Source organism: Rhinopithecus roxellana, chromosome 1, assembly GCF_007565055.1.
Source record: "Rhinopithecus roxellana isolate Shanxi Qingling chromosome 1, ASM756505v1, whole genome shotgun sequence".
Taxonomy (NCBI): domain Eukaryota; kingdom Metazoa; phylum Chordata; class Mammalia; order Primates; family Cercopithecidae; genus Rhinopithecus; species Rhinopithecus roxellana.
The window spans coordinates 49,099,628-49,122,595 of NC_044549.1; the positions used below are offsets into that span (position 1 = coordinate 49,099,628).

The 22,968-nt window shown below is 50.2% G+C and overlaps 1 protein-coding gene across 2 annotated transcripts in view; it reads left to right on the forward strand.

Moving 5' to 3' along the window:
- EEFSEC (eukaryotic elongation factor, selenocysteine-tRNA specific) overlaps positions 1 to 22,968 on the forward strand; it is a 256,464-nt gene that overhangs the window by 173,836 nt on the left and 59,660 nt on the right. For both annotated transcript variants that reach the window (XM_030942640.1, XM_030942646.1), the window contains one exon: positions 16,378 to 17,034. In XM_030942640.1, the coding sequence (XP_030798500.1) occupies positions 16,378 to 17,034 (657 nt within the window). The remainder of the gene's footprint in view (positions 1 to 16,377; positions 17,035 to 22,968) is intronic.

Genomic DNA, 22,968 nt, shown 5'->3' on the forward strand with positions numbered 1-22,968 from the left:
GTATCTGCAGACTCAGCCAGGCTTTTGTTCCTGGGGAAGGGGGAAGGGGGGAATGATCCCCCTCTTGAGCCTTGCTGAGGACATCCAAGTTGTCTTTTGTGACAGCTTCCTCACTTTGTTCCAGATTTGATGAGCTCCCACTTCAGTCAGGACTTGCTGGGCTTGAGTCCGAGTTTCACCATTTACCAGCTGAGGGGCCTTGGGCAGGCTACTGACTCTTGATTTCCTCAGGTGTCAGGTAGTGGTGAGGGTTGGAGAGAGTGGTCTCAGGTGCCCTGTAGAAGGCCTGTTCTGCAGCAGGCTCTCCAGGAAGGATGTTTGCATGGGGAGGAATTCCTAAGAGTCTGCAGCCTTAGGAGCCAGGCACAACATCGAGCTACAACCTGGTGGGATGGTCTTTCTCTTTTAGTTTAGGTATTTCTTTTTGAACCTTTTCTTCATGTATCAAAGCAATGTATGATTACTTTAGACATTTTTGTGGAGTATAAAGAAACAGAAAAAACCTCCCCCTTAACTGTAGTTAAGACTGTATTTTAGATACATTTTTATACCTTGATTATTGGTTCAATATTACAGAGAAAGCATTTTCCATGCTCATAAAAGTGCTTCATTTATTTTATTATGTCACACCTTGCCTGCTGTTTTATTTAGCCATTCCTCTATTGTTGGGCAACTAGATTGTCTCCATCTTTCGGCTATCCTAAATAAGGTGAATATTTTATCATACTAAGGTGAATATTTCAGTAATCCACCTTTGACTTTTGGAGAGTTTCCTAGAGGTGGAATTCTTGGACAAGAAATGTAGAAATGATGAGAGCATTCCAAAAAGGCTGGACCAGTGTGATCTTGAGTGGTGCTGGGGGAGGATCTGGATGGGGTGTTGAGGGATAGAAGCATGAGGGGTTTGTCATTGTCTTCAGACAACTGCAGTGAGGAACAGATGCTTGCCCCCAGGCACCTCAGAGTTAGGGCTGGTACCCTCAAGTTTAGTACAAAACATATTGGTGTCTTCAGAGTGCCTGGCTCCTGGGCCCAGCCTGGGGTGTCCTCCTGCTCTCTGGCTGCTGGGCCAGGCACTGCGTGAAGCTTGGATTGCACCTCACACTTTACTGCTTTGCCCTTTTTATTTTGTGGAGAACTGAGAGACTCCCACCATCTCTTTTGCCCGCCCATCTTGGCAGGTAGTACAGCTGTTTCTGTAGGTGGAGGGAAAAGAGAGTCTCCCATCTTGGGCCAGTGACCTCAGCAAGGGGCACCTCGATTTTCTCATGTGGGTTGGGCATTCTGGCTCCTCATCCTATGGTGGTGGCTTCTAGGTGTTGCTGGGGAAGGCGAGACTCAAACCAGCAGTGTGACAGACCCAGCCAGGTGACTCAGAAGTGCTTCTCTTCCTCCCAGCACCTGACCACTCCGTTTCCTCCTCTCAGCCCAGGGCTGGCCTCCCCCAGAGTCTGCCTCAGAGTAGACTGTCAGTCTGTATTGAGTAAACTGATTGACTGGATTCTATTACATTTAATTGACTAGAAAATCTGTCTTTTTATTCTTAAATAGTTAAGTTTTAATCACACAACCAATTCATGAATTTCCTGTAGCAAAAGTGAAACCTTTCAGTTAAGGGAAAAGGAGGTCTGTTGCATCACACCCCATCCCGGCCTCCCATCTAGAGGAGATCGTGTTAATTCTTTTGGGTTTATCCTTCCAAACCCTTTTCTATGCACTGTGCTCACAGAAATGCACAGCACCGTTGTGTAAATGTGTGGCATCATATTCTGAGCAGTGTTTGCACTTTCTGGCCATGCCCCACATGGATTCTCAGAGACTTTGCCTCATTACTACACACAGAGCTCCCACACTGCCTGCCCCCAACGTGTGCTTGTCAGTGTGGACACCTCATGTCACACATTGCCATGTCCCCACTGATGGACTTTCAGACTGCTGCCCTATCTTTCTGAGTATTCCCTGTGCTGTACTGACAATCTTCTTGTGTACACCTGCACAGGGCTCTCCTAGGAGGTATCAAGAACTCTGCCTCAGGCCTGCCCTGGCACCTCTCTGCACTTTTCCCATTCCCCCCCAAGGTTGTCCCTCTCTCTGCCAATCTCGTTTGTATGTCATTGTCATTCCAGACCCGATTCAGATGTCCTCCTCTCTGCTGGCTCCCTTTTAGTACTCAACACTTCGTATTCTAAATATACTTTATACATCTGTCTCCCCAGTGAGTCTGGAGTTCAGAGGGCAAGGGCATGGCTTCCGCCACATCCCAAGGCCAGCACATGGCCTGCCATGGAGTAGGTGCTACATGAGCATGTTGAATTAAAGCCAATGGAAGGAATAAGGGAGATGGGCCTTGAAGACTGAGTTCTGGGAAAGATGAGCAGGAGGACATTCCACAAAGATAAACAGCAGGACAGAGAAAGGAAGTGTGCTGGGAGACCAGCTGTGAGCTCTGGAGAGCACTGCACAGATGCAGGAGGAAGGCCAGGGGTGAGTACCAGCTAGGGCAGTGAGCACCAGGGCAACTGGAGCCCTGGCAGGTTTCATTGAGGACCTAGCCTGACCTGGGCTCTATACCAGGGAAGTGACCTGGCAGTACATGGAGGAGGGGGTGGCTGCTATGGGTATCTGAGCAAGAAGTGAGGCCTAGTGACCAGAAAGAGACTGTGGGTGAGAGGGAGGCGAACTCCGGGATTTGTTGGCTCATGGGCTATGAGAATGTCGCCCATGAGGAAGGAGCCAAAGGCTGAGGCTTGAACCATGAATGAGGGCTGGGGGCCACCACAGTTCACTGAGGACCTGGTACTTACCAGGGCTCAGGGAGACCCTGAGCACATACTGCCTCCTTCAATTTTCACAGAATCCCTGTGGCTAGGGCCTGGTATCCCCAGTCTACTGGTGAAGACACTGAAGTCTAGAAGTTACAGAACTTGCCCACAGCTCAGAGCTGGAGCCACAGCTCCAACCTCAGTGAATCTGGCCCCAAGTCCAGCATGCTCACTGCTGAGAGTGGGCACCCACAGAAGTGGGGCAGGCCTAAGTGGGGTGGGAGGTGAGTGCAGGGGTGATTCTGGCTCTAAACATAATCACAGTCTAACAGCCATCTTGTGGAGTAGAAGGAGCCCAAGCCTCAAGCCACATGTGCTAGCCAGATGTCAGAATGCAGGTGGGCAAGGTCCAGACCATGGGATGGGGTGTGGGGTGCAAATTAGATGCCCTGGTACACCCCAGGACCAAGGAGCGGGCCATAAGCCCATTGCATGCCTGCCCTTCCAGCAAGTTATAAGGATAACAATGGAATGTCATAAAGCTGTTGTAGTTTCTTGTCCGTAAGGCTAAAGTTGTAATAAACAGAAATTATAAGCAAAAGAATAAACCTAGAGAGAAAGTCAGTTCTTAGGGCCACCACTGCTTTACATCCCTTGGATTACAAGGGCTTTTATGCCATATTGGTGGCACGTAGGGAACTGCCCCTCAGGGGGTGGGGCTGGCCTTGTGGGGACTCCGAGCCTTGTATCCAGTGTCCACTGAGGCCTCACAGCACCGTGCCAGGTGAGAGTGCCTTGCCATTTTACAGGGATTAACAATGTAGATGGCATTCTTTTTTTCTTTGATCTACCTCAAGAAATAGTGGCAGGTTGAATTTGGAAATACATCCCAGACCTAGCAGCCCCCTTTTGCAGCCACCTCAGTCCCTGGGATTTGGGCTTGGAATGGGATAACCTGTGTCTCAGGAGGCTCGCAGTGGCAGCTCAGCTCAATTGGGTGACTGAGTCCCAATGTGATCCTTGGCACCCCCCTCTAACCCTCCTGGCTCACTCTCACAGTGATCATTCTGTTTTCTTCTTCCCTGTTTCTTCTTATCATTACTGTCATGGGCCTGAATGCCTTCAACTTTCCCCCTTCAGCACCAACGGAGGGAGAGTAAGGCCCAGGCTCAGCTGCTGGGCAGCTTCCCTGGGGCCCCTGTCTCTGCCCTTAGCTTGCTGTTCACACCCTTGTCTGGCCTTGCTGATGCTCTGGTGCCGGCAGCCACAGGCTGGTGCTCCTGTAGGGTGTGAGTCCAAGTGATATTGCCCCTGCACAGCTGCACTGGGGTGCAGGGGATCATCAGTTGAGTCTGATGGATGTTCCTGAGCATGCTCCCCTGTGCTAAGGAAAGAGATTAGTGCCACCCAGCCCCCACACCCACCCCCACTGATGCTCTCAGTCTGGACAGGAGGCAGGAGCTAAAGGGATGGCTGCATAGCAAATGTCGGAGGTAAAGTGGGGGTTAAGTGGTGGGGACTGTGGGGGCCAAGGTGGGTGGGCACCATGGCCTGCTCTAGCTGGAGTAAGGCTGGAAGGACAAGGAGGGGCCTGGCAGTCAGGAAGCCAGCTCTGCCCAGGCACAGGGCTGGGAGGCACCATCAGGCATCTAGGCCATGAGTTGAACTTGGCCCAAGCATAGGGTGCTGAGGGCAGTGCCGAAGAGTGCTCAGGAGCCAGCCAGATGGCCACAGGCCTGTGTGGCCATCCAGCAGCCTGCCCTGAGGGGTGGGAGCTGTGGGAGCCACACATAGGAGGGATATGGCCAGTGCTGGGCTTTCATAAACCTGGCTGAAGGACAGGGTAGCCCTGGAATTGTGGGGATCTTTCTGTCCACCTTGGATCCATTCCTTTAAGACCCAGACCCACCTGGGCTCTTTACTCAATTCCAGGGCCCACAGGTGAGGTCCTGTTCGCTACTCCATGGCGGTGATGGCTTTTCTGGCTCAGCCTGAAAACAGAGCTGGATCCCTTGGCTTACCTCCTAAGGATTCCTTACCCCCTAAAAAGCCCAGGGATGGCATTAAAAACAAAGTCTGTCAAGCCTGTAATCCCAGCACTTTGGGAGGCCGAGACGGGCGGATCACGAGGTCAGGAGATCGAGACCATCCTGGCTAACCAGGTGAAACCCCATCTCTACTAAAAAATAAAAAAAAAAATTAGCCGGGCGAGGTGGCGGGCGCCTGTAGTCCCAGCTACTCGGGAGGCTGAGGCAGGAGAATGGCGTAACCCGGGAGGCGGAGCTTGCAGTGAGCTGAGATCTGGCCACTGCACTCCAGCCGGGCAACAGAGCGAGACTCCGGCTCAAAAAAAAAAAAAAAAAACAAAGTTTCCCCAGTGCATCTCCCCTCTTCCCCCTTCCCCAGTGCATCTCCTCTCTTCCCCCTTCCCCAGTGCATCTCCCCTCTTCCCCCCTTCCCCAGTGCATCTCCCCTCTTCCCCCCTTCCCCAGTGCATCTCCCCTCTTCCCCCCTTCCCCAGTGCATCTCCCCTCTTCCCCCCTTCCTCAGTGCATCTCCCCTCTTCCCCCCTTCTCAGTGCATCTCCCCTCTTCCCCCCTTCCTCAGTGCATCTCCCCTCTTTCCCCCTTCCCCAGTGCATCTCCTCTCTTTCCCCCTTCCTCAATGCATCTCCCCTCTTCCCCACTTCATAAATGCATCTCCCCTCTTCCTCCTTCCTCAGTGCATCTCCCCTCTTCCCCCTTCCCCAGTGCATCTCCCCTCTTCCCTCCTTCCCCAGTGCATCTCCCCTCTTCCCTCCTTCCCCAGTGCATCTCCCCTCTTCCCCACTTCCTCAGTGCATCTCCCCTCTTCCCCGCCTCCCCAGTGCATCTCCTGTCTTTCCCCCTTCCTCAGTGCATCTCACCTCTTCCCCCCTTCCTCAGTGCATCTCCCCTCTTCCCCCCTTCCTCAGGAATCTCCCCTCTTCCCCCTTCCTCAGTTCATCTCCCCTCTTCCCCCCTTCCCCAGTACATCTCCCCCTTCCCCCCTTCCCCAGTGCATCTCCCTCTTCCCTCCTTCCTCAGTGTGTCTCCCCTCTTCCCGCTTTCCCCAGTGCATCTCCCCTCTTCCCCCCTTCCTCAGTGCATCTCATCTCTTCCCCCCTTCCTCAGCTCATCTCCCCTCTTCCCCCTTCCCCAGTGCATCTCCCCTCTTCCCCCTTCCCCAGTGCATCTCCCCTCTTCCCCCCTTCCCCAATACATCTCCCCTCTTCCCCTCTTCCTCAGTGCATCTCCCCTCTTCCCCCCTTCCCCAGTGCATCTCCCCTCTTCCCCCCTTCCCCAGTGCATCTCTCCCTCTTCCCCCCTTCCCCAATACATCTCCCCTTTTCCCCCTTCCCTGTGCATCTCCCCTCTTCCCTCCCCTTCCTCAGTGCATCTCCCCTTCCCCCCTTCCTCAATGCCTCTCCCCTCTTTCACCCCTTCCCCAATGCATCTCCCCTCTTCCCACCCTTCCCCAATACATCTCCCCTCTTCTCCCCTTCCCCAGTGCATTCCCCCCTTCCCCAGTACATCTCCCCTCTTCCTCCTTCCTCAGTACATCTCCCCCTTCCCCTCTTCCTCAATGCATCTCCCCTCTTCCACCCCTTCCCCAATGCATCTCCCATCTTCCCCCCTTCCTCAATGCATCTCCCCTCTTCCCCACTTCATAAATGCATCTCCCCTCTTCCTCCTTCCTCAGTGAATCTCCCCTCTTCCCCCCTTCCTCAGTGCATCTCCCCTCTTCTCCCCTTCCTCAATGCATCTCCCCTCTTCCCCCTTCCTCAATGCATCTCCCCTCTTCCCTCTCCTTCCTTAGTGCATCTCCCCTCTTCCCTCTCCTTCCTCAGTCCATCTCCCCTCTTCCCTCCCCTTCCTCAGTGTATCTCCCCTCTTCCCCCACTTCCTCAGTGCATCTCCCCTCTTCCCTCCCCTTCCTCAGTGCATCCCCCTTCCTTTCTTCCCTTCTCCTCCATGCATGTCCCCTTCCTAAAGAGTTGTGTGGGGTTCAGAATTGCGTCACTGAGCACCTGGCTCACATAGTGACTGAGGTACATGCACTTTGCCACCCCTAGGAGTTGTGGGTGGAACACTAGATGTTGGAGAGACTCCAGAGACCCCCTTCTAGGAGGGACTTGTTCCTGGTAATTTGAAACTGCCCACTAAGATAGCAATGGGTCAGCACACCTTATCTATCAGACTGCAAAAATGTTAAAGCCTATAGCCTCAGGTGCTGGGGAGGGTGTGGGGAAGAGGTTATTTCTTGTACTGCTGGTGGAAGTGTAACCAGCCACTTTAGAGAAAAATCTACAAGACCTAGTAAAACCGAAACTGTGTCCCACAACACTACAGTTTCTCATCCAGATATCTATGCTAGAAAACCCCTATGTATATATACAATTTGATGCATAAAGAAATGACCACTGTGAAATCATTCTAGTAGTATAAATAGCAACTCACATGTCCATTAAGGGTATGGATGAATGACAGGTAAAGCTTTCATATAAAGAAATACTATAGAGCTGTCAAAAAAAGAATACCATATATATGTTATTGTATATTTTTTGACAGCTGTATATATGTGTATATATATACATGTTATATACACATACATGTGTATGGTAGTATATATAGGTACATACACACAAATATGAATAGATGTCACCAATATATTGCTGCAGGAGGGAGGCAAGTAGTAAGTTAACCACAAACATGATGCTACTATATACACTAATAAGTCTATATAAGTTGAATGTCCCTTATCCAAAATGCTTGGGACCAGAAGTGTTTCGATTTCAGATTGTTTTGGATTTTGGAATATTAGCATGATATGCCTAACAGGTTGAGCATCTGAAATCCAGAAATCCAAAATCCAAAGTGCTCCATTGAGCGTTTTTTATTTTTGAGACGGAGTCTTGCTCTGTCACCCAGGCAGGAGTGCAATGGCACAATATCAGGTCACTGCAACCTCCGCCTCCCGGGTTCAAGTGATTCTCCCACCCCAGCATTCCAGGTAGCTGGGGTTACAGGCACCCACCATAACCCCCAGCTAATTTTTATACTTTTGTAGAGATGGGGTTTCACCATGTTGGCCAGGCTAGTCTTGAACAGGTGACCTGAGGTTCCGTCTCGCAGCCCCAGAGGTGGTACTGGGGAGCTGGGATCTCAACCTGCAGGGGCGGCACTGCTCTGTCCTCATGCATAGCCCTAGGTTTGACTTCTTGTGTGTGAGATGTGATTAAATGCATTAGGCGGGGGAAAATGTCTTATCTTTACCCAGCCTAGGTCGAAGAAGAGGGAGAAATAAGAGCAGCCAAATTGAAACCTTGTTAAACAAAATTGGTTAGGTCTGATGGAGCCAAACCTAGACTGATCTTTAAAAGCTTATTTCATTTTTCCCCTCCAGTCTGAACCTCTTTGAATTGAAGTAACTGATCCTGCTGTAAGCTTATTAGTGTCAAACCTTGTGTGTTTCTTTTCCTGTCCGATTTACAATGATGAAGTTGCAAGGTCCCAACCCTAGCCCTTGGCACAACCAGGAGCTTCCAGGCTCATTAGTGGAACAAAATGGATAATAGAGGTCCAATCTTATTATAGTTGGTACATTATTACAAAATCTCTGCACGTCAGAAAGGCTGCTAAGCACAAGTCTGTTACCTGCTTCACTCAAGCATCTGTTGATTCTGTAAAATGCTGGAGGGACGCCCCCCGCAACACTGCTGTTCCTTTACAGTTTGTTGTGATGGTGTAGGCTGTCCATTTCTTACCTGACAGAAGGAGTGCCCATGTTAGTGACATCGCTGTGCTGAATTGTGTTTCATCTTGGACTTCTGTGGTGGAGTGAGTGTGTTTTTGTGGTGTGATGTAATAAGAGAATATGTGCTTCAATGACAGGCAGATTGCACGCTTTGAATAAATGTCTTAACCTCTGGGGGCTTCAATTTCCTTGTCTGTAATGTGAGATCATCATTAGCCACTGTCATTAGAAGTGAATGGAATCAGGTGTGTAAAGATTTTCCCCATCATAGGTATCCAGCTCTTTCTCTGTCTTCTGTATCGGCCCTGTGGTAACATAATGCAGCTTGTGTGCACGTCAGGTGAGTGCTTACTATTTCATGCAAGATGCTGTGGAGAACAGAGGTGAGCACAGGATGACTCTACCTCAAACTGTTCCTGCTGGACGTTTTCGGTAGCCTCAGAAAGTGCATGGTAAAGGGAGATCAGATCATGCTGGGCACACTACCATGCAGAATCCTCAAAACACCAGAAAACTAAGTTGCAGACAGTCGAAAAGCCAGGAGTATCGAGCTCATCGGGCCTGGGAGCAGTCAGAAGGGGGTGTTCCTTTGTTCTCTCATCCACTTGATCAGCAAACTGGGCATATTGTGCTACCCAAAAACAGGAAACATGAGAGGGTGGGAGGGAGGGATGCAGCTGAGAGTTAGCTCTGAAAACTCCGTGGGCTGGTCCAGCAGGGAAAGGGCTGCTGCTGACCTTCCCCAGGGCAGCTGCCGGCCTGAGCTTCCAGGTGAGACAGCCTAGACTGAACCTGCCTCTGCCACACCTGAGTCTCAAGGCAAGACTGACTCTCCTGGGCTTTGCTTCCTCACCTGAGAAAGGGGGCTCATCTCACTTGCCCGTTGGCATTGATGTGGGAGTCATGGTGGTGGCATGGAGTCCCCTGTTTTGAGTCTTCCCTCTCTGCTCCTTCCCCAGGAGCCATCCTTTTGGGCTCAGGCTGTGTGGGCTCTACACGGTCGATCACTCAGGAGCCACAGCTGCCTGCTGCCAGCACCCTGACTGGCTGAGCCCTGAGCCTGGCAGGGCAGGGTGTGGTTCTGCTCAACTGTCGGAGCCGAGGCCGTGGAACATCAGGCCTGCCTTGCAGTCCCAGTGTTTATTGTCCCAAGTCTCAGCCTATTTGTTTTGTGACCTTGGAGACATCAAAAACCTCTGTTTCTTCATCCATAAAATTGAATGTCAAAATATTGACCTGCCTGTGGGGTTTTTTATGAAGAATAACTGGCCCAGAGGATGGCGAAGCTTCTTTGTTAATCAGAAAGGACCAAACTGCTTAGCAAGCATGAACTTGAGTTTTAAAAAGTGTTTGCTTGTTTGATGTGTTCCTCCCTCCCTCCTTCCTCAGAAGTGCTTAGTGCTGGAGGGATGGGAAGGATGTGAGGGAGAGCCTCTGCAACCACCCATGCCCTCTAGGGAGCTAGGCTCAGGGAACGGGCCTCCTAGAGGCCACCCTGGTGGTATAGGGCAGCAGCGCCTCTCCCCATTCCGCCTCCCAGCCTTCTCTGCTGCCCTTCTCACTGCATACCCTGCCTGGGACACTGGGGGCCCCTGGGCAGCAGGCCCCAGCCCTATCCTCCCATTTGGTAGACTCTTTACCCTTGGGGTTTTGTGGAGCCTCCAAGGGCCTGGCCAGCTCCAGGCCCACCCTGTTCCTGCAGCTGTGGATGTGGAGCTCAGGCCCAGGAGGAGCTCCCCAAGAGAGGACCCATGTGGCTTGTCTCCTTTCAGTTACTCTTCCCACTTGTCTTGAGGCCTCCCACATTCCAGGCATGGCTCTGGGCACTGCAGATAGAAATGGAAAAAAACAAAGCAAAGCCTGGTTCTCATGGAGGTTCTATTCCAATGCGGGAATGACAGCCAGTGAACAAAGAGATGCCAAGTGGTGGGAAGCTCTATGATGAAAAACCAAGTGAGCAAGGTGCTAGAGAGTGGCAGGGATAGGCCAGTGCCTATCTCTTGCTGGGTGACTGAGGAGGGGCTCTGATACAGTGGCATCTAAGCAGGGATAGGAAGGAAGTGAGGAAGAGAGGAACGGCAGGTGCAGAGGCCCTGAGGCGGGAGCATGCCTGGCACATTCAGGGAATGGGAAGCAAGGCCCACATGACTGAAGGGATGTGAACAGTGGGTCGGGGGTCACAGCAAATAAAGTCAGAGACATCACGGGGGCTGGGTTGTTTGGCCTTGTGAGTCCTGGAAAGGACTTCAGCTTTTACAGAGTGAGATGGGAGGCCAGTGGAGAGCCTAGAGGCAAACCCCAGGGTCACATCATCTGTGTTCTTCCAAGAACAGGAAAAACAGGCTGCGGAGAACAGGCTCTTGGAAGAACAGGCTGCAGGGGAGAGGGCAACAGTGCAAGCCAGGTGAGGCTGGGACCAGGGCAGGCAGTGCAGGGACAGGAAGGGGTCAGGCACTGGACCTGCTTGGAAGATAGAGCCGACCCTATCTCCTGATGGCTGGTTACGGCTACGAGAGGACAAGGAGAGTCTGGGTGGGTGGAAGCCCTGACTTTTCCCCTGACATCGTAGCGTTGCCGTGGAGAAAGAGAAGACTGAAGGAGACTTTAGGTTCTGGGCGTAGTAAGCTGGGATGCCTATCAGCCATTCAAGAAGGCAGCTGGGTGTTAGTCTGTATGCTCCCAGCTCCAGTCTCCACCTCCCCTGGAACTCAGACGTCTGTGTCTCTCCAGCAGCCTCAGAGACAGCTCCCACTTGCAGAGCTCCCATCTCCCCTCCCCTGAAGGTGGCTCCTCCCTGCTCCCACCTAGCATGAGGCAGATCCTCAAACTAGAAACCTGGGAGCTGTTCTTTACACATTAGCTGTTCTTTACACACCAGCTATTTTCACACCAGTCTCTCCTCGTTCCCACATCTAGTCTGTTACCACCAAAATATGTCTTGAACTCTGAGTATCTTCCTTGCTAATTTCCATGTTTCCTTTCTTATTTCTCCGCCTCCCCTGAATCTATTCCCCAAACTGTGTAGCCAGTTTGCATCTTTTAAAACCGCAAACTGGCAGTGTCATTCCTCTGCCATCCCCTGCGCCCCACCACTGGTGTCTTCCTGGTGCTTTGTCCCATGGCAATGGTGGCTGGCCCATGTCTCCAACCTGCTGTCTCCCTGGGCCACCCCACCCCAGCCAGCCCTGCCACCCACAGTTCCACTGGGGGCCTGGTTCTTTCCCTGGCCGGGGCCTTAGGCCTGCTCTGCTCTTCCCTCTGCCTGGAATCCCTGTGGGTGGTTCGTTACCCATCTGGTCTTGGCCCCAATGCCACCTCCTCGGGGAAGTCCTCCCTGACTACCCACAATGAATTAGGTCTCCCAGTTGTTCGCTGTCATGGAACCTCGTCCTTTTTTCTCATAATACCTCCCACAGTTTCGTAATTCCTCATGTATTCAGTGGTGATCTAATTAACATCTTTCTTCCTTAGCCGCCAGCAGACTTTATAGAAGCCAACTGTCTAAAACTTCTGTTTTGCTCATCCTGCTGGCATTCCAGGGCCTGGGCCTGGTACCTGAGAGAAGGTTGCTACCCACGTGTTGAGAGAATGTGTATGTGCCACCTCAGCTGCGCTCTGTGGACATTAGCAAATGTTTGAGGAGTGAGTTATTCAGTAGATGGAGAGAGGCCCTCAAAGTTGGCTAGAAGATAAATGATTGAAAGGAAAGTCTGTTTTTCTCATTCTTAGGTTGGTAAAATTATCTACTTTTCTTTATCTCTGGTGTTCTAAATGGGTCTTCTGTTCTGAAGCGTCCCTTAATGAGCGTGGGCTTGCTGACCACCCCGTGTGGCGATGCTGTCTGCATGCGCCTGTGAGAACCCACGGGAGTGCCACGCTGCCCTGTCCCCATCTTTATCTGCTTCACAATTTCCTGTCTAGGCCCTTAAAATCTTGATTTGCACAGTTATTTATCTTTGTGCTCTTCATGGTGCCCTGGTAAGGCATTCTTTATGATTTCAGTCCTGAGAACACAAGCCCTGTTGAAAAGAGAACATGCTTTGAATAAAGCCGGCTTGGCGTTCAGCTTGATAGGGAGGAGGAGCGGGAGGGGGCGTCAGGGCAGCATGAGGCCCCTGGCCGCCCTCTCTCACAGGAAGGCTCATAAACACAAGGATCTCGCTCAAGCCCTGGCAGGTCTGGAATCTCAGCTCGGTGCTTTGCCAGGTATGGTTTTGCCACAAGGGGCATTTCTCTTCCAGAACCTGATGCAGTCATTCTCTTCAGAGGGGCTGGGCATTTATCTAGACCTGTCACAACCAGGTTTCTCAGCAGCCCCTGTGCTGGGCATTGAGGATGCAGCATAGGGAGAGCACAGTCCTTGTTTCGGGATTTAGAAGGGAACATATACACATTTGATAGGCCAAAATTAAGAAATCTGGCAGTGCCAAATGTTGGAGCAGATGTGTATCGATGGGGTGTCTTGGGCCTTATTGGTAGAAGTTGATTTATCTACCTAGCAAAGTTGAACACCCACTCACCCTGCAGTCCAGCAGTTCAACTCCAGGAAGTGTGTCCTTGAGAAACCCTTGCACATGTGCCCACGCAGGATCCTTGTAACAGAAGAAATTCATTGCAGCATTTTCCAGCAAAGAACTGGAAACACCCCCAGTGCACATCAGTAGGAGCCCAGGTCGTGCTAAATACACAGGGTGCAGCAGATGGCATCGGCAGCAAATGAGCTGCAGTTGCACGCACCGTGTGCACAGATTTTTAGTATCATAACTGGCATGATGCCTCATTCATACAGTTTAGAAACTTATACAACAAAGCAAATTACTGAATAGGAATGTGTACTACATATGTAGTGAGCCACTACACAATCATACACACTTGTGTATAAAAAGAAAGGGAATACTGTGCGCCAAATTCAAGGCAGCGGCTCCCTCCCGCTGGCGCAGGTGGGAGAGCTGGGTGGGGAGGACCCCACAGGTAGATATGAGTTATCGATAATGTAGTTCAGGGGCAGAGGGGGCAGTGAGCTCATGCGTGTTGAGTATATGTTTGAAATCTGTCGGCACACAGAGGCAGGGGCTGACCTGTAAAGTAGTGGTGACCAAACAGTGAGTCAGGTTCCGGTGGTCAGCTATGTCTGGAGTTATCAGGGAAGCCCGTCTAGGAGGTCTGTGGGAGCAGGGGTTAGGGATGAATGGGAATTTGCCAGTGGAAGAAATCCCAGGGAGCAGCCACAGGGGCAAAGCCCAGAGACATTCAGAAGCACAGCATTTACAAGGAATCGTTCAAGAGTCACTTGGCTACGGTTTCAGGGTTGGGGAGAATGTGGGGCCGAAAAGGCTATGGAGTTGGGCTGTGTGGAGGAGGCTTCCTGGTGGCTGGGCTAAGGAGTGGGGGCTCAGCCCTGTGAGCGAGGCTTTTCAGCAGATTGCCTTGTGGGGCAGTGACAGGGTTACCTGGAGACCCCCACCCGTCACAGGGAGTCCCCATAGAATTCCAGCTGACCAGAGGATCTTCCTGCTCATAGCAGGACCATGACAAGCTTTGAAAGCCATGAGGTAGACGATGGGAGCCCACATAGGAGCTGGTGACAAATAATTGCTTTATCAGAGAAACGTTTTAGAAAGCCGCACAGGCTGCTGCCGGCGCCTGGGAGGGAAGAGTTGTGACCTGGGCCCCACCTCACTGGGCAGACAACGCTTAGTGTAAGGTGATACTCTCCAATGACTCTGAGTAATGTTCCCAAAAATCTCATTCTCCCGTTGCCTTTTCAGACCATTTCAGAGATGTTTTCTGTTTCTTTGTGATTGATCTTGGTTGTGGCTTTTGACACTGTGTGTCTCACTTTCTCTGCCCCCTGACCTCTGGTTAGGTAGTTAATGATCTTTAAACAAACACTTGAGTATTATGGCTCTCCAGGAAAGGTCCTGGGCTCATGGGCCATTAGCAACACACTCTCCCTTTATCCAGGGAGAAAATGAGTGTTCGCACACCCCGACTTGGTAGACAGGGATGCATGCAACCTAAGTGTCAACATTCTCTTTAGTTTAACTATTTTTGATGGCAGGTTTTCTGAAATACGTTACATATTTCTCTGCTTCATTAAAAATCCATGAACACAGTTTCCTCTCATCTCAGAGAGAGTGGATCATAGGTAGGAATGTTCATTCATTTCAGGAACTTTTATTGGAGACTTTTCTATGTCTGTTCCTGATTTACAAACTGTGAATGCAGAAATCTGCCCAGTATAGTAGTCAGTGATATTTTAGAAACAGAGATAAGATCAGGTTACTCCTTTGCCTAAACTCCTCCAGTGACTTCCGGGCCTTGCACTCTACTGTGGGGCCCAAGCCTTGACCTCTGTATTAGTCCATTTTCACGCTGCTGATAAAGACATACCCGAAACTGGGTAATTTATTTTAAGAAAAAAAGAAGTTTAATGGACTCACAGTTCCATGTGGCTGAGGAGGCTTCACAATCATGGTGGAAGGCAAAAGGCATGTCTTACATGGCACCAGGCAAGAGAGAGAATGAGAACCAAGTTAAAGAGGTTTCCCCTTATAAAACCATCAGATCTAGTGAGACTCATTCACTACCAGTAAGGGGGAAACCATCCCCACAATTCAATGATCTCCCACTAGGTCCCTCCCACAACACGTGGGAATTAAGGAAGCTACAATTCAAGATGAGATTTGGGTGGGGACACAGCCAAACCATATCAACCTCCCTCCCTGCTGTCTCCCTCCCAACGCTTGCTGCAGCCCTCCTGCCTCTGTGTATTCCCAGACTCACCAAGCTGCTGCCCTCTTAGGGCTTGCACTTATCAGTTCCCCCATTTAGAGCTGTCTTTCTTTGGGTCTTCACACAGCTACCTGCTTCTTATGCTAAGGTCTTAGCTCAAACTCACTTCTGCGAGACCAACACCCCACCCAGGCCTTCTCTATCACATCACCCTGCATTGTTTTCTTTACAGCATATGTTGTCTGTAAAAAATATATCTATAAAAATATATATTGCATGCATGCAATTTATATATTAATTTTATATTGATATAAATTGAATTAATATATATAAATTTTCCTATATAGGTAATTTTGTTGCTGTTGTTTCTAGATATTAAGCTCTTTGGAAACAGAGATCATTGTATTTCTTCCCCTAGAACAGTGCCTGGCACACAATAGGCACTCTGGGAATATGTGTTGAATGAATGAAGAGAGTTCCTGCCCTAGGCTACCCACAGGCCAGCAGGCAGCAGATACACAATAGACAGTGACCGTGTAGCAGGCTGTGGGATTCAGAAGGGCTGGGTTACCACTAAGGAGTCAGGGACAAGTTCTGCCACTGGGAGTTGGGGCAGGCTTTCCACAGCAGTGGTGTTTGTCCTGGGCTTTAGAGGGCAGATGGGCACAGCTTGGCCAGCTGAGCAGCTGGGGAGGCCATTCTCGAGGGAGGAGGCAGGCAAACCTGGACAGAGGGCTGGAAAATGCTGGCGTGATTGATGGAAGGGAGGAACTTGGAGGGACTGGAGCCTGGATTGGAGCCGGGGTGAAGGGAACTAAGGTAGTCAGGGATTTGGCTGCTATGAACCCTGCCTTCCTCCCGGAAGAACAGTGAGACTTGGAGAGTGGGGCCCTGGCCTTTGCTGGCAGCCCTCGGCCTTGTGCTTCCAGTGTGGTACCTGCTCTGATCCAGGAGAGTGTACCTGGGCCCCAGACCCACCTTGGCTGGTCCTCATGGTGCCTGCAGGTGGTGGTAAGCCCAGGATTCTCTAGCTCCAGCTCCCCTCTCCTCCCCACAGCCCCGAGGCTTGTTGGTTTCATGTGCTCTCTTGCTTGCTCCCCATCAGGTGGTGAAGAAGGTAAAGTCCATGCAGATGTTCCACATGCCCATCACTTCAGCTATGCAAGGAGACCGGCTGGGTATCTGCGTCACCCAGTTTGACCCCAAGCTGCTGGAGCGCGGGTTGGTGTGTGCCCCTGAGTCCCTGCATACTGTCCATGCGGCCCTCATCTCTGTGGAAAAGATACCATATTTCCGGGGGCCCCTGCAAACCAAGGCCAAGTTCCACATTACAGTGGGCCATGAAACAGTCATGGGCCGGTTGATGTTCTTCACCCCTGCTCCAGATAACTTTGACCAGGAGCCTATACTGGACTCTTTCGACTTCTCTCAAGAATACCTCTTCCAGGAGCAGTACCTATCCAAGGATTTGGCACCAGCAGTGACAAACAATGATGAGGCCGACAAGAAGGCCGGCCAGGCCACAGAGGGCCGTTGTCCTCGGCAGCAGTGGGCCCTGGTGGAGTTTGAGAAGCCTGTCACCTGCCCTCGGCTGTGCCTGGTGATTGGCTCCAGGCTAGATGCGGACATTCACACCAACACGTGCCGGCTAGCCTTCCATGGCATCCTGCTCCATGGGCTGGAGGACAGGAACTATGCTGACAGCTTCCTGCCCAGGCTGAAGGTGTACAAGCTGAAGCACAAGCATGGCCTCGTGGAGCGGGTGAGCATGCCTTTGCTTGCCCCCACACCCCTTTCCTTCTTGCTCGGGCAGCCGGGATCTATGGCCTGACATCTGTGATTAGAGCCAGAAAGGCCCTCAGAGACCTTCTGGTGCCAACCTCTAGTTTCTGGACAAGGCATCTGACGCCTTGTGGTCAAGTGGCCACAGTTCTCTCAGCTGGTCAGTCACAGAGCCAGTGCCAGCACCTAGGCAGGGGGACCCCCACTGTAACCAACCCCACCTGGCTCTCCCACCCCTGCTTATTTATGTGATAGATGTGACCCCCATGGGTCTGAGCAAGTCTGGGCTCCCCCACATCCAGTGCCAGATGGCAGCGGTTAGCACTGGCCTCCCTGGCCTGCTGCCCTGACCAGGCCCCACTCTCTTGCCCTTGGTGGGCACTGTACCTCCATCCAGCTGGGCTCTGCCCACATGCCCCTGGAAGCTGCTCATGTCCAGAGGGAAACACTGCCCATCAGTGGTGCCAGGCCAGGTCTGTCCTCACCTGTGGACTGAGGGGAAGGGGCTAATGGTGGCCAGGTCTTTCCTCATCTGTGGACTAAGGGGAAGGGGCTAAGGATGCCAGAGAGCAAGAGGAAGGAAGGTACAGGAAGCTGACACAGTGGGAGGTCCAGCCCCTGGCTACCTAGGGTACCTGAAGTTCACCATCGCTGGATGCAGGCTTTAAGTATGTAAGTGAGCCAGTCTAGTTGAGGTAGGATGAGGCCCTGGCTGTGCCTTGCTGGGTGGCCCTTGGCCTTGCGCTTTCAGGGTGGTGCCTGCTCTGTCCCCGGAGACTCAGACTGGGCCCTGGGCCTCCCTTGGCTGGTCCTGTGGTGCATCAGCACCTGGGCCCGGTGCTGGGTGGGATGGGCCTGCCACTAGGGTGGACAGAACATGGTGGTCTCCCCTAAAGTGGTGTAATCACCTCCTCCCATGGGGCATCCATCCCTAGCAGCTGTCTACACAGCACTGAGTGGGAATCCATGCCCATCGGGCCTTGAAGGCAGGATGGATGGACAACCAAACCTCACCGTCTCTTTTGGCTGGCTCCCTGGCTGTGGGCCCGAGCAGATCAGCCGTAGCTGTACTGGGACATGACTGAGTTTTGACTGGCTCGAAGAGCACAGAGTGCTGGCAACCCCACTGTCGGGGGCTCAGGCTTCTAGCAGGAGCTTCAGGGTCTGCCCTGAGGCTTTCAGCAAGCACCTCAGTTCCTCACAGGAACCTAATGAGGTCCCCCAGGCTTAGTGCAGGTGCCAGCACAAATCTGGCCCATCCACAGTGTCACATGTGGTGGGCTTCCATCTCCCACCCTCCACTCCATGTCTCCGTCCACAGGTTTTCTCCTCTAGGAGAAAAATCCACGGGTTTTCTCGTCTGGGATTCTGTCACTGCAGCCCCTTCCCCTCCCTTTCTCCTTTTCTTAGGTTTTTCTTGGGTGCTCCACCCTGGCCCTCTTCTTTTCCTGCCCCTGTACCTAGACCTGCCCTGAAGTAGGGGATTGAGGAGCAATCCCTTCCTCTCCCTTGCCCCAGACCCAGAGCTTGGAGCCTTAGCTCTGTGGGGCCGCTGGGGCCTGCTCAGGGCTCCATCAGCCTTAGGCCAGCCCTGAGATGCTGATTGAAGATGAAGGTGATAAAGTGTGTGTCACTCGTTTGTCTAGCCTGATTTATTAGCAGTGTTTGGAGTATAATTATTCTATAGTAAAATATCTATGAGAGAATAATATCCCAATTGGTGTGGCTCCTGGGTCTAATTGCTCCCACTCAGGCCTGTCAGCAGCGGTGCAGCAGTCACTTCCTTTGAGAACTGGGAGGGAGAGTCTGTGAGGAGCAAGTAAACATATGGCTGCAGTGACTCATGCCTCTGAAGGGCTGAGGGAGGGGCCAGGAGACATGCTGACCTATGTCCTGCCCCCAACCTGGGGCATCACTGGGACCACCAGCATTTTCCTGCTCAGTCCAGGGAGCCTGGAAGTGGAAGCACAAGAACTGCAGGCAGTCCACAGAAGCTGAGTCCAAATCCCACATAGACAACCCTGAGCAGAGACAGGCTTGCTCCAACTAGGGACAACTGCATGGGGTGACTGTGGATATGTGCAGAGGTGAGATCCTATGAGCCCAGGGCTTTGATCAGGGAAGAGGGGATTCCTAAGGCTCCGCAAGAGAGGAAAGGGCATGGGTGCCCAGGCTAGGAGCAGCTCCCTCAACTCGCACCCCCCTGAGGCTCTAGCTGAATGGGCACCTGCCTTAATGCTAGGAGCTGGCTGTAGGCTGGGACTTCTGTGCCACATGTTCTCCTCTGGGCCCCAGGGAAGGAATGAGCCTGCCTCCCTCCTCCCTCCACCCTGTCACCACTCTATTGATTAAGCATATACTGTGCACCTTTACTAGCTACATACTTTATTTTGAAACCTTTTAATAACCCTGAGGAAGAGGTCATTATTTTTCCTATGTTCATTTTTCCCCAATTAAATCAATTAAATTATGTGCAAATATTTAGGAAAAGTAGTGTGTGCACATGGTAAAAAATTTCAAACAAGGCAATAATTATTCAGTGTAAGGAAGTTTTCTTCCTACAAACCCAGGTCCCCTCCCCAAAGGCAGCCAGACTGGAAACCAGCCTGAAAAATGTGAAGTGACCTGCCCAAGGTCACAGGGTAGTAAAGCTGGAGTTTGAATTCAGAACTAGCTGGTCTCTGAGTCATGAAAGTTCCACTTTGTCAGACAGGTTCTTGCCCAGTGTGTCAAAAGAGTCTGCGTTCTCTTGAAAAGCTGGAATCTCCTTGGTGGGAGACTTTCCTTCCTGGTGAGGTTGAGCTTAGAGATCATATAGAGTAGGCTCAAGCCCTTGCTGCACCACAAAATAGCTGTACACCTTGGGCAGCCATTTAATCTCAGTTGTTCATTCCTTCGAAGGATGGTCTTGACCTCATCAGGTTGTTTTGAAAGAGCCATCATAGCTTGTGGCTTCATATGTAAGAGCCGACTCTCATCAGGTGAAGCAAGAAGGTAGTGTTGCTAGTGCAGCTCATGAGTGATCGGCTGGGCTTGTTCCAAAGGGGCAGCCCTGTTTGCTTTGATAGGCCCCAGATCACCCAGAGATTTTCAGATCATCTTGCTTGACCAGGGGCTGAGCCATCTGACAGACTGATCCAATGTGCAGGCCTGGGCTTTACTCCCAGCCTTACCACCTGCTAGTGTGAAAAGTTGGGCAGGCCGTGAGACTTCCATGTTAAGTGGGAATTTTCACAGTGCTGCACCAGGGTTAGATGAAGGTGAGATGGGGGATTGCACATAAGGCTCTCACCTCAGTGCTTGTCTCCTACGGCATCCTTATTGTTTTATCATTATTCATGTTTAAGCTCTTAGAGTCAAAATAATAATGCCTGGAGCGTGGGTCCACTCTTTTCCCTGGGACTCCATTATTTCTCTTTGAAGCACAGGAGCCAATCCCCCTGGTCCCTATCAGGAGCCACCCAGTGTTGGTTGAAGAGGGAGGGGTAAGAGTCAGGCAGACTCATGGGTGTGATTATCCAGTGCAGGGGCCAGAGAAGTGCCCTGTGCTCTTCTTTCCCCACCATGCTTGGCTGACTCTAAAGATTCCTGGGCACATCACAGCTACCAGTCAGCTTCCTGGTCATGTCTCTATTCAAAGAAGTTTCTGGGAGATCAGAGAATCTTGAAAAGGTAAAATCTAGTCTCTTGGGCAGAATCTCCACCACCATGGTGAGCCAGCACCCAGCCTTTGCTCTGTGATTCGGGGCAAGGCCAGCACATCTACTCCTCAAGCACAGTTAGCCTTCTTAGAACCTGGGTTTGGGCCTCTGAGCTATCTCAGTTCATCACGAAGGGAGACCCTGGCACTATACCTATGTGCTGAGTGAGCACTTTCCACCAGGGAGGCTTAAGGCATATAGGCCTTCTGAGCCCATTTCCCATAAAGGCATCCTTCATTCGTATATTCAGATGTTTACTGAGTTCCTTCGTTTGTGCCAGGCACTGGGCATACAACAAGATAGACAAAGTTCTTGTCTTCGTAGGGGAGGTTGGTAGTGAACAGTAAATTAGACACTTTGTAATATGGTCTAGAAAGAAAATAACAGCATAATGTAAATATGTGATGCTGAGGACAGTTATTGGAAAACAGAAGATGCTAATTTCCAAGCCTCTCCAGACTGTGTTTTTATTTCCTGTGCTCTTTATCACTGGCTCACACTGGAAGGTGGTCAGATACCCTACCAGTTGTGGCTTAACTCATTAGTATTACATAGAGCAAACTAGGGCCCATGGGCCAAACCTAAGCAACTGCTTTTGCCCCAAATCTAATAATCTTAAACAAGCTTATTTTCTCTGGATTCTTCTTTCAGCTGCTTCGATCAAACACAATTTAATTAACTTACCATTGGTAAATGGCTTTCCTTGCTTGGCTGACAAATGAGCCACCCAGAAACCTACTTTGGTTGCAGCCTCATTCTCATTTTTTATTGTTTTGCGTGTCTGCTATGATGAAATATACTGTTTTAAGTTTTCTCTTTTTTGACATTGTTTTTCTGTGAGTTGGGAATATTGTGATGTCAGTGTATCTCATATTCTGTTAACACAACTAATAACAAACACAGTACTTTGCCATGTAATTTGATAAAATAATAATCCATACCCACTGAGCCTTAAAAGTGTGACATTTGAAGTCCACTTTTCTTGTTTTCATGTGATGGATACACACCAGTAATAAAATAATAAATAAATAAAATGTGTCACTGGGTGAGGCACTGCAAGTTATAACTATGTTACCATCATCTGTAGTTTACTGAGCACCTCATCAGGTCTCAGACCCAAGTACTCAACTCTGCCACTGTGACACAAAGGCAGCCATAGACAATATGTAAACAAATGGGCATGACTGTGTTCCCATAAAACCTTTTGTTGTGAACATTGAAATTTAAATTTTATATAGTTTTCACATGTAACAAAATAATATTCTTTTGATATTCTCCAACCCATGAGAAAATATAAAAACCCTTTTTAGCTCACAGGCCATACAAAACCTTAGCAGGAAAAATTTGACCCTTTGGCTACAGTTTCCAGCCCCTGATATGAATGGTTAATAGGGCTCTTGAAATAGAATGAGCATCCTGCAAGGAAATTTCTAATAATTATCTGCAGCTGAAAGCATTAAACTCTCTCAGCGTCTTTAGGAATTAGGCTTTTTCTTGGGCGCCCGCTGCCTCTGGTGCTAACACTGGGGTGCATATACTACTTTATGTGCTGTGTTTTTTATTCTTGGATACATTTGAGTTTTTCACATAAGTCCACATGTACTTCTATAAGAGTATGACTTGTAGTAAAGGGTTAATGAAGAAAAAAAGAAGAAGAAGAGGGAGCTTAGATTGGTAGAGACACCCAGAGGTCTCACCTGAGCGGGAGAAGAAAAGAAGTGAAAGTGTTCTAAATGGCTAATCTTGGGAGAGGGTTTAGGAAAGACTACTAGAACATATGGTGTTAAGGGAAATAGCTGGTATCCTGTTTCAAAGTAAAAATATAGAAAAATATGCAAGATTTTGAGTACAGAGAAAGGTAAAGAAACTGTAAGAATGCAATGACAATGTAATAGCACTTTCACATTCACGGAGGAGAAACTGGAATAAATTTGATTAAACCAATAAAAATAAGGAAAAAAGAACAATGTTAATAAATAATAATAATAACAGAAGGAACAACATTAAATATTAGTCATTACACTAAATGTGAATGGCCAAATTCTATTTGAATGCTGAGGCTGAGAGATTGGGTTAAAGTGCAAAATCTAGTTATATGCTGTTTATAAGAAATATACTTAAAGTGGAAAGCAAAGGTTAAGAATAAGAAGATGGGCAAAAAGTAAGTATGAATGGTAATATTAAATTCAGACAAGGTGAAATTTAAGACGAAA